The following is a 12,349-nucleotide window of genomic DNA, read 5'->3' on the forward strand; positions in this document are numbered from 1 at the left end:
AATAATTTCATTTTACGAACAAGATGGAAGATTTGGTAAACAGCTATACCTCAAGCTTACGAGTGACCACGTTGAGGGCTGTGTGGTCCAAATTCGAGGCGGCAAGAACCTCATTGAGCTGGGCCTCTTTCTTCTCTAGGGTGTCTGTAAGTGCATCTAGTTTCCTCTCCAGGAGCAGGTTCTTAAAGCCACTCTTCTGCTGCACCTCCTGGATGGCCTTAGTGAACTTCTGGTACAGTTCATCACGCTCCAGCTGCACCTGAGGAACAAGAAACGGGAGAGGGCAATTTGAGCAAAATGTGTAATAGGTTAGTCTTTAGGAACTGATTATCTGGTTCTAATGGCATCTGTCAAGCAGGGAATCTACATATTAGACCGAGAGTGAACAGTCTGTTCTTGAAGGAAAACTGTGATGTTCTAGACAATGACTGAAGGGTCAGAACATCTCCTAAACATCAGGCATCAGGTCTTGTGGGGTGTTCCCGATATGTGGTTTGGTCAGTGCCTACCAAAAGTGCTTCAAGGAAGAACTATCGGTGAACCGGCGGCAGGGTCATAGGCACCCAAGGCTCTTACTGATGCTCATGGAGGCTCCGCCCACCTCACAACTTACAGGACTTAAAGGATCTACTGCTAATGTTAGTCTTGGTGCTCCAGATGCCACAGCTGGACGCCTTCAGAGGTCTTGTGGAGTCCATGCCTCAATGGATCAGAGCTGTTTTGGTGGCACGAGGGAACCTACACAACATTAGGCAGGTGGTGTTAATGTTATGGCTGATTGGTGTATGTCAATCTCACCTTACTGAATCTCTGTTCCAATACTTCATGCTCCCATTTCAAGTCCTTCATTTCTTTGTCTGCCACCTTGAGTCGTGCTTTGGTTCCCTGAAACGAAAATGGGTTAATTTAGAAGTTGCAGTCAGGGATTACCAGAAGTGCCACCTCCACCAATATTGCTTATTCTTACAGATGATTTTTGTTTTATTAGATTTTTTTAAATCAACTTTGTATTTGATTTTTTTTAAATAACATACAATTACAATTATCAAATATTATTATGCTTTTTATTTTTTATTATTTATCTATTTATTCCTCCTTTTTTAAAATCCTCCTTCATTTAAATCTACCTAACTGACTGAATCTGCTTTTTCAATCTGTGTTCTTTTCATACATATTTAATCAATATTTTGCTATACATGCCCAGCTATATTGTAAATAAGGGTCTCTCTCAATGTAGTCCTAATGTAAATAAAGGTGACATGATGATCTCAGTGCCTGCAGGTGTAACATTAGCCTGCACTAAATAGGAAAAGGGATAAACACACACAAGCTTGTGTGTTACAGGGTGGGCCTAAAAGGGTCCTCTGCATACCGCCAGTGAGCTCTTGTCTTTATTGTAGTTGGCAAGCTGTTTTCGGAGGTCTGAGACTTCCTCAGTGGCCTTCTGCAGAGACTCGGTCAGATACTTGTTCTGGTGCAGCACCTCTGCCGTCTCCTTCTCCAACCTCTCCTCTTTCCTCTTCATTTCGTCTGATTGCTCCTGCACACAGAGGGAGGGAGAGAGAAGAACAAACGTAAGACTGGATAAATAGGTGAAAATGCAAATCCTTACAGCACCAGATCAACCATTCAGAATTAGATCTTACTATTCAAATGTGAGATAAAAAAATTACACCATGTGGACAAAAGTATTGGGACACCTGTTCATTCATACTTGAAATCAATGGGATTTAAATTATCCTGCTTTTATTGGAGTAGCTGTCTTTACTGATGAGGGAAAAAGACTTTCTACTAGATTTTAGAGCAGAGCATTGCTGTGAGGATTTGATTGCTTTCAGCGACAAAAGCGCTAGTGAGCTCAGGATGTTGGATGATGATGATGATCCCCACCCCACCTCATTATCCCCAACTCATCCCAAAAATACTGGATGCAGCTCCATCATCATTCCAGAGAACACAGTTCTACCACTACTCCACAGCTCCTCAAAGCTGGGGGGGGGCTTTATACCCCTCTAGTCCATGCCTGGCATTAGGCAGCATGGTGCCAATAGGGTCATGTTGATCTGCCTATTTTATTGGCAGTACTTCTCTGCAGGGACTTGACAAGCTGTGTGTGTGTGCACATTTGCACATCTGTGTCAGCAATAGTACAATAATGATTTCATCCATTAATAAACAGTATTCATTAATAAACAATTACTACCATACCTTAAATGTATTGATGAGGGCTAGGTTGTTGAGAGTGATGTCATTGTAGTAGTTCTTAATGTCACTGAAGGCTTTCTCATGGTTTTTCATCAGTGTGTTAATCTGGCTGTTTTTCCTTTCTTCTATTTCATGGATTTCAGTCTTGCGTCTGAGATCTTGCTCCTGACGTAGCGCCAGCATCTTCTTCTCATATTTAGCCTCTATTTCTACATTAGGAAAAAAAAACAACAACATTATATACATTAGCAGTCGAAGGTTTGAGGCTCGGTTTGGCTCGAGCCAGCCTGCTTTTCTTATTCTACCGTCTCAGCACAGCCTGTCTTACTGCCGCTCCACCTGCAGTCAACCCCACAGCTCCAGGTCTTCTCCTCCTCACAGCTGAAGCTGAGACTTGCTCCAGTGTTAAGCTGCTGAGCTACAAGGTGTGGTCACGCGAGCCGTCCATCACACAAGAAGCTGCTCCTGCTGCTGCTGACTCTCAGAAACTGGTCTTCTGATGCTGCTGTGGGTTTAGACCTCTTCCTGTACCAGACCTCTTCAGCTTCCCCCAGTTTCCAAGAGTCTTCTGATGGTGTGGGAGACGGTCCTCCCCAAACTCGGGCCTTATCTGGAGTTAGAATGCTCTCTCTGTGGTTCTGTGTTAAGGGTCTTGTTCTAGTCATGATGAGAGCAGTCTGACTGTGCAGTGTCGGGTAAATACTGAGGTAGAGAGTGCAGTAACACAGCATGTCCCAACACTGCTTTTATACAGATTAAGGGTTTGTACATTTTTAATTGCATCAATTCTGAAAGCTTAATATACTTCCATTAATATAGAGTCACTGTAACCAATGGCAGCTGCTCTCTAATAAGGCTATTTTTTTAATTGTTTATCTTTGTCCTATTTGAGATCACTGGCCTTTGCTGGATTTCAGGTTACTGAGTGGACTTGAACTGCTTAAATTACAATAAAACCTAGATGTGTGAAGGAAGGGGAACTCAAAAAACATTGCCTGGAGTTCTGAGCGGCTTCAAGCTGATGAGACCCCCTTTTTTGCCAAGCACAGATTCTAATTGAATTAGGAGCTGGGGTGGTGGTGGAGGTGGTGGAGTGCGAATTTCCATCATGATTAGGGTCCAAATCCAAACTTTTAGTTCTTACATGACAATACAAAATTGAGGGTGTTCTAAAACGTCAACATCTGGTCATAACAAAATGTTATGTAGTAAAACAGAAAAAGCGTGAGATACAGTACCTCGTACTTGTCTTTCAAAATCATTCCTCGTCTTGGTAATGTCCTCATCGTGTTTCTGTGACAAGTAAACACTCTGATTATCAACAAAACATCGACCACAGAAACCTGTTCCCATCTTCTCAGCTTACAGCCTGAGAATGTGAACTACGCTACGCTTCCACGAACCAGTTTGAGGCTCTTCATTAGATTCTCGTTGGAAAGCTCTTGTTCTTTAAGATCCACTTTCAGGGTCCGAATGCCCTTCCTCAGATCGTTCTCCAGGTCCACATGTTCCTTCTGCATGAGTTTGGTGGCAACCACTCCCTCGGTCTTGAGCTCTGCGATGCTGTTCTGCTGTTCGTACAGCAAGTGTTTCACCTTCTGTTTGTACACCTGAAAGACAACACACAGGTAGATCTTTCCTGTTAGACATCGCACTTATCACGTCTTCATGCCTCAGAGATGATCATGATCATCATCATCATAATCATCATCATTCTTGATACCTTGATCTCGACTTGATGGCGTTCCTCAGCCTCTTCCATTTCTCTATCCCTGTTCCTGAGATCGGCTTTCTTTTCGTCCAGCTGTCTCTTGGTGATCTCCCAGAAGGTGTGGATCTTGTCCCGTTCCAGTTGAAAGTAGTTGCGCTCTTCCCTCTCCCTGTCCAGCTCTTCACGCAAGCGGACAATGTGGTCCTCAAGCTAATAAACAATCAGGATAATTAAGTAATTCATTAAGGTGACCTCTATCTTATTTTAAGCTTATATTAGGGTCCCTCACTCTACCACCAATAGCTAGTCGTGGTGGGAACCAACTGCACCTTTCCTGTGGAGGACTGTGGTTCTACCCACTTCTTTCCCCCTGTGGTTTCATAAGGTCTAAACTGTTTTTAATAGAAAAGCTAGCCACTCTAAAGAAAACATACCCTATACTGGTAAGTCAGCTGGTTAAGCTGGCAGTCTAACCTAGCTCTTGACCTGCATAGCATGCTTTCGCTGAAGTTTGGTTGGTGTGGCGCAACAGATAACACCACACCACACTTGCTTGCAACCTGCACTTTATAGCTGCTGCTCTTCATACTTGCTCATACTTGCACATAAAAGCACATGTAACTTTTATTTAAATTTTTTTTAATTGTAAAAAAGGAAAAAGTTTACTTTAATTTTTTTTTTTACTTCAACTTATATTATTATACTTTATTTATTTTGTATATATTTTTTATTATTAATTTCTTTTTTGTTATCTTTATCTATTGGTGAATGGAGGGACAGCAAAGTAAGAATTTCATTGTACAGCGTAACTGTCTGTTTCGGCTGTGCATATGACAATAAAACTCTTGAATCTTGAATCTTGAACACACACGCCATGTGGGAGACTGGGGTTCGATTCCCGGTCTGGGTGACTGTGCTGCTGCGCTACACCAATAAGAGTCCTTGGGCCAGACTCCTAACACTACACTGGCCCTCCTCTGTAATACGAGTAACCCTGTAAGTCGCTCTGGATAAGAGCGTCAGCTAAATGCCCTAAATGTAAATGTAAATGTAAATTTGATGGACTAGATGGTCTACCAGTTCGTTCAAGCTATTTATGCTGGTTGACCAGCTTGGTCATACTGGTTGATTAGCTTGTTCACACTGGTACACCAGCTTACCCATCAAACAGAAACAAAACCAGACCCTATGCTGGTAAGCCAGCTGGTTTAGCTGGTTGGCCCGCTCAGTAATGTTGTAATGGTTTTCAGCTGAGTCTGATGGACGAGCTGGTGTATCAGCATGTCCAGTTTGACCAAGCTGATTGCCAAGCTGGTCATACTGGTTGATTTACCCTGATCAGGCCATGTTGGACATGTGAAATGCACGCAGGGCTTTCAGGTCTAGACAGTTCCCAGGCTTCCCAACCATAAGTATTATTGTATTAGCTGGAGATATAGCTATATGTCTCTGCTGACATTATCATAGCTTCAGCAGCTAGTCTGATACCAGTCACTAGAGTCACTGAGGTGGTTTAGCTACCTGCTCCTTCGACATCTCCTCTGTGGAGAGGCCGTCCACCACTGTAGGACTCTTCTTGCCCTTCGCAGCCTTCGCTCCTTTCTTTTTTGGAGGCTGAAATATGAACATTTGTACACAGAGTGTTAGTTGGCTGACCTAGCCAGCTACATTTAGCTAACCATCATCAGTGCACTGCTACACATCACTGCTGTAGCGCTGGGACGTCCATAGCCAGCCGTTTAGCAGCAGGTTAGCCAGCCAGCTAGCTAGCTTTAGCTCACAAAACACGTTAGCGCTGTATATCTAAACCATCCCGTCGACGTTTAATCATACCTACCATCCTTCTGTCTGTCTAACGTAGTGCTAATACCGTCGTCCAGCATGTAAAGACAGTGTGTATTCAGGCAGTTAGCATGAAAAGTGAGCTATCCTCGTTAGCATAGCTAATAGCTACAGCCTCAGTACACAACACAACGGCGCCATGGCAACCAGCTCAATTCTCGCGATAAGAGAATTGAGTGGAGCCATGTGTGCCTTATATTTACTGTTCCTGTAGCTATATGTGAATATAGTATATATTAAAACATATATTACTATATATATATATATATATAATTGTTGGTAAATTATGCATATAAATAAAGCGACAAGTCACAGCAGTTTTGAATAAGCTAGCGTTCATGCACACGGCACTGTCCACTAGGGGGCGGTCACAGCCTGTGTCTGGGATTCCTCATGGGATTCTGGCCTGGTCATCAATAAGAAATCGATATCCTTTAGATCCTTCGGGCAGTTCAATGTCTTTTCTACTGCTCCTTATCTGATAGTTGATCAAATACATGAGTGTTCATGAGTGTTAATGACCAAACAGTACTGACGTCAGAGATGGGCAGAGCTCATAGGATGGGACAGGTATTTCTAATATAATATAATAATAATGATAAACCTCAAAGGAGTGCAAATATTACTTAGCTAATGAAGTTAAAGTGGGAAATGTTTTATTATTATTTGAGAATACATTACATTTTTACTGGAGTACACACAAGTAATTTAATACAACCCCATGGCTGACAAATCCATCTGAACACCCTCTTTTGCTGGTAGCTGGTTTCGGGTGGTCTAAGCTGGTCTTTGTGGGTGAAGGTGGTTAAAAAGCTGGTCAACACACCCTGTACTGGTTAATCAGCTTATTTTCTGACCAAATTAGTGTTTATGACCACATTTGGTTATGATGAACTAGCTGGTCTACCAGAATTGGTCATCCACCTTGGTTATGCTGGTTGACCCACTAGAACATACTCAATCAAACCGTTCTTCTACATCAAGTGATGGTTCTTTAGACCTCACACACAATTTTTAACGACACCCCTGTGTGGACACCCCTTCTAATGAATTCGTTCAGCTACTTCCTTTAGGTTGTATCCATCTGTTCATCTGACTGTCCACCATCCCACTATCTGGAGCAGGTAAATATGACCCTATTGGCTCCATGCTGACTAATGCCAGGTGTGGGCTATAGAGGGGTATAAAGCCCCCCAGCATTGAGGAGCTGTGGAGCAGTGGAGGAACTGTGTTCTCTGGAATGATGGTGGTGGTGGAGCTCCATCCAGTACTTTTGGATGGGATGAGTTGGGGAGATGAGGATCATCCACCCCACATTCTGTTGCTGAACGCAATCCATGACCTTACTAACGCCTTGGCTCTGCATGCAATCAAATTCTCACGGCAATGATCCTCAAGAATGTAGAAGAAATCTATCTTCCGTGGACAGGAGAGGCCGTTACTCCAGCAAAAGCAGGATCAACTCTTCATAATAGCCTTGATTTCAGAAGAAACAATGAATGAGCAGGTGTCCCAATACTTTTGTCCGTTTAATGTATCTCTCTAGTTCAGCGCTCTATCCCATGCTGTGTTCAACATCTGACCAGCACATCTCCCTCTCTCCCTCCCCTAATCAGCCTGGGCTTTCAGCCAGTGTGTCCTGCATGCTCTTTCTGTGTGTGTGTGTGTGTGTGTGCGTGTGTGTGTGTGTGTGTGTGTGCGTGTGTCTCTTTCTCTGGATCTATCTGTATTCTGCTTTAGCCAACATCATTCACAATGCCCTGCTTACGGAGCAAAGGGGCTCAGTGATTTGCAGAGTTTATCTGGCTCTACCCCCTCACTCGCCCACTCACTCTCCCCCTCTCTCTCTCTCTCTCTCTCTCTGGCAGTGTGCATGCTCGGCTCGCTGAATGGCTGGGAGTGTGGAGGATAGGAGGATCAGCAGGCATATGGGAGGTGGAGAAAAGCAGGAGAGAGGAGTGTGCTCCTCGCTGATGCTTTGGTGGGAGTTGACGCCTGTACTCACAGCCGCTCTCTCTTTGTCTCTGTGCCTCTGTGTGTGTTCCGCGTGCTCCACACCCATGTTGCTGCTGTAGGCAGCAGCTCCACACTCTTGGCTTACTGGATGGAGGCTCAGGGAGGGGCAGGTGGCCCAGGTAAGAACCCGTTCTCCTGTTTCTCTGATCTAGCTCTGCGTTCTTAAGAATATAGGCACTTCAGATGCTTGAGCAATGCTGTAGAAGAACCACCTTTGGTTCTATTAACAACCATGCTCGTAATAGAGATGTGTGAGGAGAGAGAAGAACGTTTGGTTCTAGAGCTTTAAAAGGTTCTCTACCAGCATGGTTAGTTATGGGTCCACAAGTCGTTCTTCTGCATCAAGAGAAGTTACATTAGACTGAAGGGTTCTTCACACATCTCCGTTCCGTAAGCAGGGTTCTTTCTGGAGCCAAAAGTGTTTGGAACCTCTACAGAACCTTTAGATCAGGCGAAGGTTCTTTAGACCTTTCAGAGGTTCTTCACATTCTTCACACATCTCTTTTACAAATATGGTTCTTTACGGAACCAAAAGTGTCTGGACCATTACAGAACCTTTAGATCATGTGAAGGTTCTTTAGACCATTAAAAGGTTCTTTATACTCACATATCTCTACCAACATGGTTAGTTATGGAACTGAGAGTGGTTCTTTTACAACACGCGAAGGTTCTTGACATTCTTCACACATCTCCATTACAAATATGGTTCTTTATGGAACCAAAGGTGGCTGGAACCTTTACAGAACCTTTAGGTCAGATTAAGAATCTTTAAACATTTAAAAGGTTCTTCACACTCTTCACACATGTCCATAACAAATATGGTTCTTTATGGGGCCAAAATTGGCCGGAACCTTTATGGAACCTTTAGATCAGATGAAGGTTCTTTAGACCTTTAGACCGAGGTTCTTCACACTCACACATCTCTACCAACACGGTTAGTTATGGAACTGAGAGTGGTTCTTCTACATCAAGCGAAGGTTCTTTGGACTTTTGAAAACTTCTTTACGTTCTTCACACGTCTCCATTACAAATATGGTTCTTTACGGAACCAAAAGTGGCTGGAACCTTTACAGGACCTTTAGGTCACATGAGGGTTTTTTAGACTTTTAAATGGTTCTTCACACTCATGCATCTCTACCAGCATGTTTATTTGTGGAACCAAAAGTGGTTCTTCTACATCAAGAAAAGGTTCCTTAGATCTTTTAAAGGTTCTTCACACTCACACGTCTCTACCAACATGGTTAGTTATGGAACCAAAAGTCGCTCTTCTACATCAAGAGAAGGTTCTTCAGATTCTTCACACGTCTCCATTACAAATATGGTTCTTTACGGAACCAAAAGTGGCTGGAACCTTTACGGAACCTTTACATCATGTAAAAATGGCTAAATGGTTCTTCATACTCCCATATCTCTCCCATCATGTTTATTTATGGAACCAAAAGTGGTTCTTCTACATCAGTTGTACTGCTTACACTGTGTGTGTTCCGGGTGTCCACGCTCTTGGCTTACTGGATGGAGGCTCATGGAGAGGCAGGTGGCCCAGGTAAGAACTCGCTGGTAAGATCAGCTGGACCTGCGTGGAATGGACTGTCTGGGAAGGGTCAGGGGTGTAAAATGCAGGGAAGGTTGTTTGCTGTGGGACAGAATATTGAACTGGAGGTGAACTGGGTCAACACAGGTCCAGCAGATTGTCAAGGCCGGCGTATTGTTGGACATCACTCACACTCTCTGATTCGCTTGTGCTTATTATTGTGTCGCTGCAGTAGAACACGGAGTGACAGCCCACATTAAGCCTGCATTTATACCCGTCCTCCAGGACCTTCTAACGAAGAACGGCACTGAAAACGACGTGCACGTCACTGCTGTCACATCATTTTTCATCCGCAAAAAACACACACTGTCTGGAGTACGAGGATGTGCAATGAGAGATACTGTAGTACTGAAATACGTATGACAAAAGTATTGGGACACCTGCTCATTCATCGTTTCTTCTGAAATCAAGGCTATTAAAAAGAGTCGATCCTGCTTTTGTTGGAGTAACTGTTTCTACTGTCTAGAGAGGAAGACTTTCTTCTACATTCTTGAGGATCATTGCTGTGAGAATTTGATTGCATACAGCACCAAAGCATTAGTAAAGTCAGGGATGTGATGTGATGTTTATGTGATGTCACAGCAACCCAGACATACATTAAGTATGTTGTTCTATTAACGCTACAGCAGTTTAGCTCTGCCCGTTTATGTTGACGTTTTAAGGTTTGTGGAATACTTTCTGAACACAGATCCGTGCAGGACAGCCAATCAGAACACACGTCGTTTGCATATATCATTTACTGTACAACCACGCACAGTTACAAAAACAGCCCAGCCCTGGTTTCCTAAAAGCTTTCAGAATCAGAAATACTTTATTGATCCCAGGAGAGAAATTGCAGTTGTTACAGATGCAACCGTTTGTGTAGGAATAAACACTCTATAAATAAACACTCTATAAAATAAACACTATAAATAAACACGCTATAAAATAAACACCCTAAATAAACACGCTATGAATAAACACTCTATAAAATAAACATGCTATAAATAAACACTCTATGAATAAACACTATAAAATAAACACTATAAATAAACACTATAAAATAAACACGCTATAAATAAACACTCTATAAAATAAACACTCTAAAATAAACATGCTATAAATAAACACTCTATGAATAAACACTATAAAATAAACACTATAAATAAACATTCTATAAAATAAACACTCTAAAATAAACATGCTATAAATAAACACTCTATGAATAAACACTACAAAATAAACACTATAAATAAACACTCTATAAAATAAACACTCTATTAAATAAACACTCTAAAATAAACACTATATAAATAAACACAATATAAATAAACACTCTTTAAAAACATATTAATGAATTATGAATTTTGTTCTGCTACCTTTACAGAACTTTTAGATCAGATGAAGGTTCTTTAGATCTTTAAAAGGTTCTTCACATTCTTCACACATCTCTTTTACAAATATGGTTCTTTATGTATCCAAAAGTGGCTGAAACCTTTACAGAACCTTTAGACCAGGTGAAGGTTCTTTAGACCTTTAAAAGGTTCCTCACACTCTTTACACATGTCCATTACAAAAATGTTTCTTTATGAGGCCAAATGTGTCTGGAACCTTTACAGAACCTTTACATCATGTAAAATGGTTAAATGGTTCTTCATACTCCCATATTGGAAATATTGGCAGGGTTTGGAAAATGTTCGTATATTAATGAATTATGAATTTTGTTCTGCTACATAAATCCACACAAACATCATGAGCTGGCCTTGAGGAGAAAATACATGGAAATGTAAACTATGGGTCCTTTCAAAGGGCTTTTAATTCTTTGGCTCAGAGCTATAGCGCCACCTTCAGAGTGAATTTGGTATCACAGCTCCACATATTATCACTTTGTATATTAACAGTCGTATAAAACTCTACAGACCACCTGTCCGCTCAGCTAAAGTTGTTTTGGGTGTGGGTCCGGAGTTGACTGCGGCCTCCAATAGGGCGGATTCAGGGTCAGTCATGCATGGTCGTGCTACAGGCCGTGCCACTGTTTGATTCTCTTTGTAAAAGAGCTCAGCCCCTTTCCTATAGCCCGCAGTGACGCGGCGCAGGCAGGCAGGCTGTGATCTCTATTACAGTGGAGCTCACAGGTGCCCCTGATACTCGTCTGCGAGCCTCGTAGACGAATATTTCATCATGTTGCGCTCTCGATTTCCCAGTTTCAGGTTAAGAATAGATTCTTTTTTGGGTTGCTGATGTTGAGTGGCCTTTCACAGACACAGCGGCTGCTGTGCAGAGCTTGTTTAATGGGTTTATTAATATATACACTCCTGCATCTTAATGTAGGGAGCAGGGAAGGCCTGGACTCAGACTGCAGAGCAGATTTACAGGGGAGGAAGTCAAGTTACTAACATCTTTTAAACCACTAACTGATCTGATTGAGTCGGGTTATCTTTATTGACTTTAGGGATTGATCTGGGATCAGGTCTGACATTTGGTCTGTAGACTGCTTATAGGCGGTAAGACCCAAATTAAGATGTGCCAATTACAGTAAATAACAAATATATTAAACTTACATATTAATGTCAGTAGATAGGATGAGAAGTAATGTGGTGGAGATGAGAATTAAAACATTCATTTAAATATTGATCACATATATAATCATACCATCAATAAAATATTAGGTGGACTTATGCTTTTAGAGCTGCTCTCCACAGAATGCCAGTAGTTAGAAAAGTATTTATTTTACACTTAAATTAACACTCATGTTTATTAACATTATAACATCATTAATGAATTCATTCAGCTTCCTTAAGATATAATAAGACAGATGTGCAAATAAACACACACACACACACACAGCTTGTCTAGTCCCTGTAGAGAAGAAGTACTGCCAATAGAATAGGACTCTCTGGAGCAGATCAACATCATGACCCTATTGGCTCCATGCTGCCTAATAATGCCAGGCGTGGGCTAGAGGGGTGTAAAGCCCCCCAGCATTGAGAAGTGCAGTGGAAGAC

The 12,349-nt window shown here is 42.0% G+C and overlaps 2 protein-coding genes across 4 annotated transcripts in view; one reads left to right on the forward strand and one right to left on the reverse strand.

Annotated features, from left to right (window-relative positions):
* gas8 (growth arrest-specific 8) overlaps positions 1-5,892 on the reverse strand; it is a 6,569-nt gene extending 677 nt beyond the window's left edge. Inside the window, exons 1-9 of one of the 2 annotated variants that reach the window (XM_072695057.1) lie at positions 5,754-5,892; positions 5,438-5,530; positions 3,929-4,126; positions 3,609-3,815; positions 3,444-3,498; positions 2,209-2,414; positions 1,373-1,540; positions 799-885; positions 50-259 (exon numbers count right to left, since the gene is read on the reverse strand). In XM_072695057.1, coding sequence (XP_072551158.1) covers positions 50-259; positions 799-885; positions 1,373-1,540; positions 2,209-2,414; positions 3,444-3,498; positions 3,609-3,815; positions 3,929-4,126; positions 5,438-5,530; positions 5,754-5,756 — 1,227 coding nt within the window. In that variant the 5' untranslated portion in view covers positions 5,757-5,892. Of the gene's footprint in view, positions 1-49; positions 260-798; positions 886-1,372; positions 1,541-2,208; positions 2,415-3,443; positions 3,499-3,608; positions 3,816-3,928; positions 4,127-5,437; positions 5,531-5,749 lie in introns of both variants that reach the window. The other variant, XM_072695058.1, reaches the window with a different exon arrangement.
* A 1,659-nt stretch (positions 5,893-7,551) lies between these two features.
* The window catches only part of LOC140575001 (dysbindin domain-containing protein 1-like), a 33,839-nt gene continuing 29,041 nt past the window's right edge, over positions 7,552-12,349 (forward strand). Inside the window, exon 1 of one of the 2 annotated variants that reach the window (XM_072695112.1) lies at positions 7,552-7,893. In XM_072695112.1, coding sequence (XP_072551213.1) covers positions 7,863-7,893 — 31 coding nt within the window. In that variant the 5' untranslated portion in view covers positions 7,552-7,862. The remainder of the gene's footprint in view (positions 7,894-12,349) is intronic. The other variant, XM_072695113.1, reaches the window with a different exon arrangement.

This window comes from Salminus brasiliensis, chromosome 13 (genome assembly GCF_030463535.1).
Source record: "Salminus brasiliensis chromosome 13, fSalBra1.hap2, whole genome shotgun sequence".
Lineage (NCBI taxonomy): Eukaryota > Metazoa > Chordata > Actinopteri > Characiformes > Bryconidae > Salminus > Salminus brasiliensis.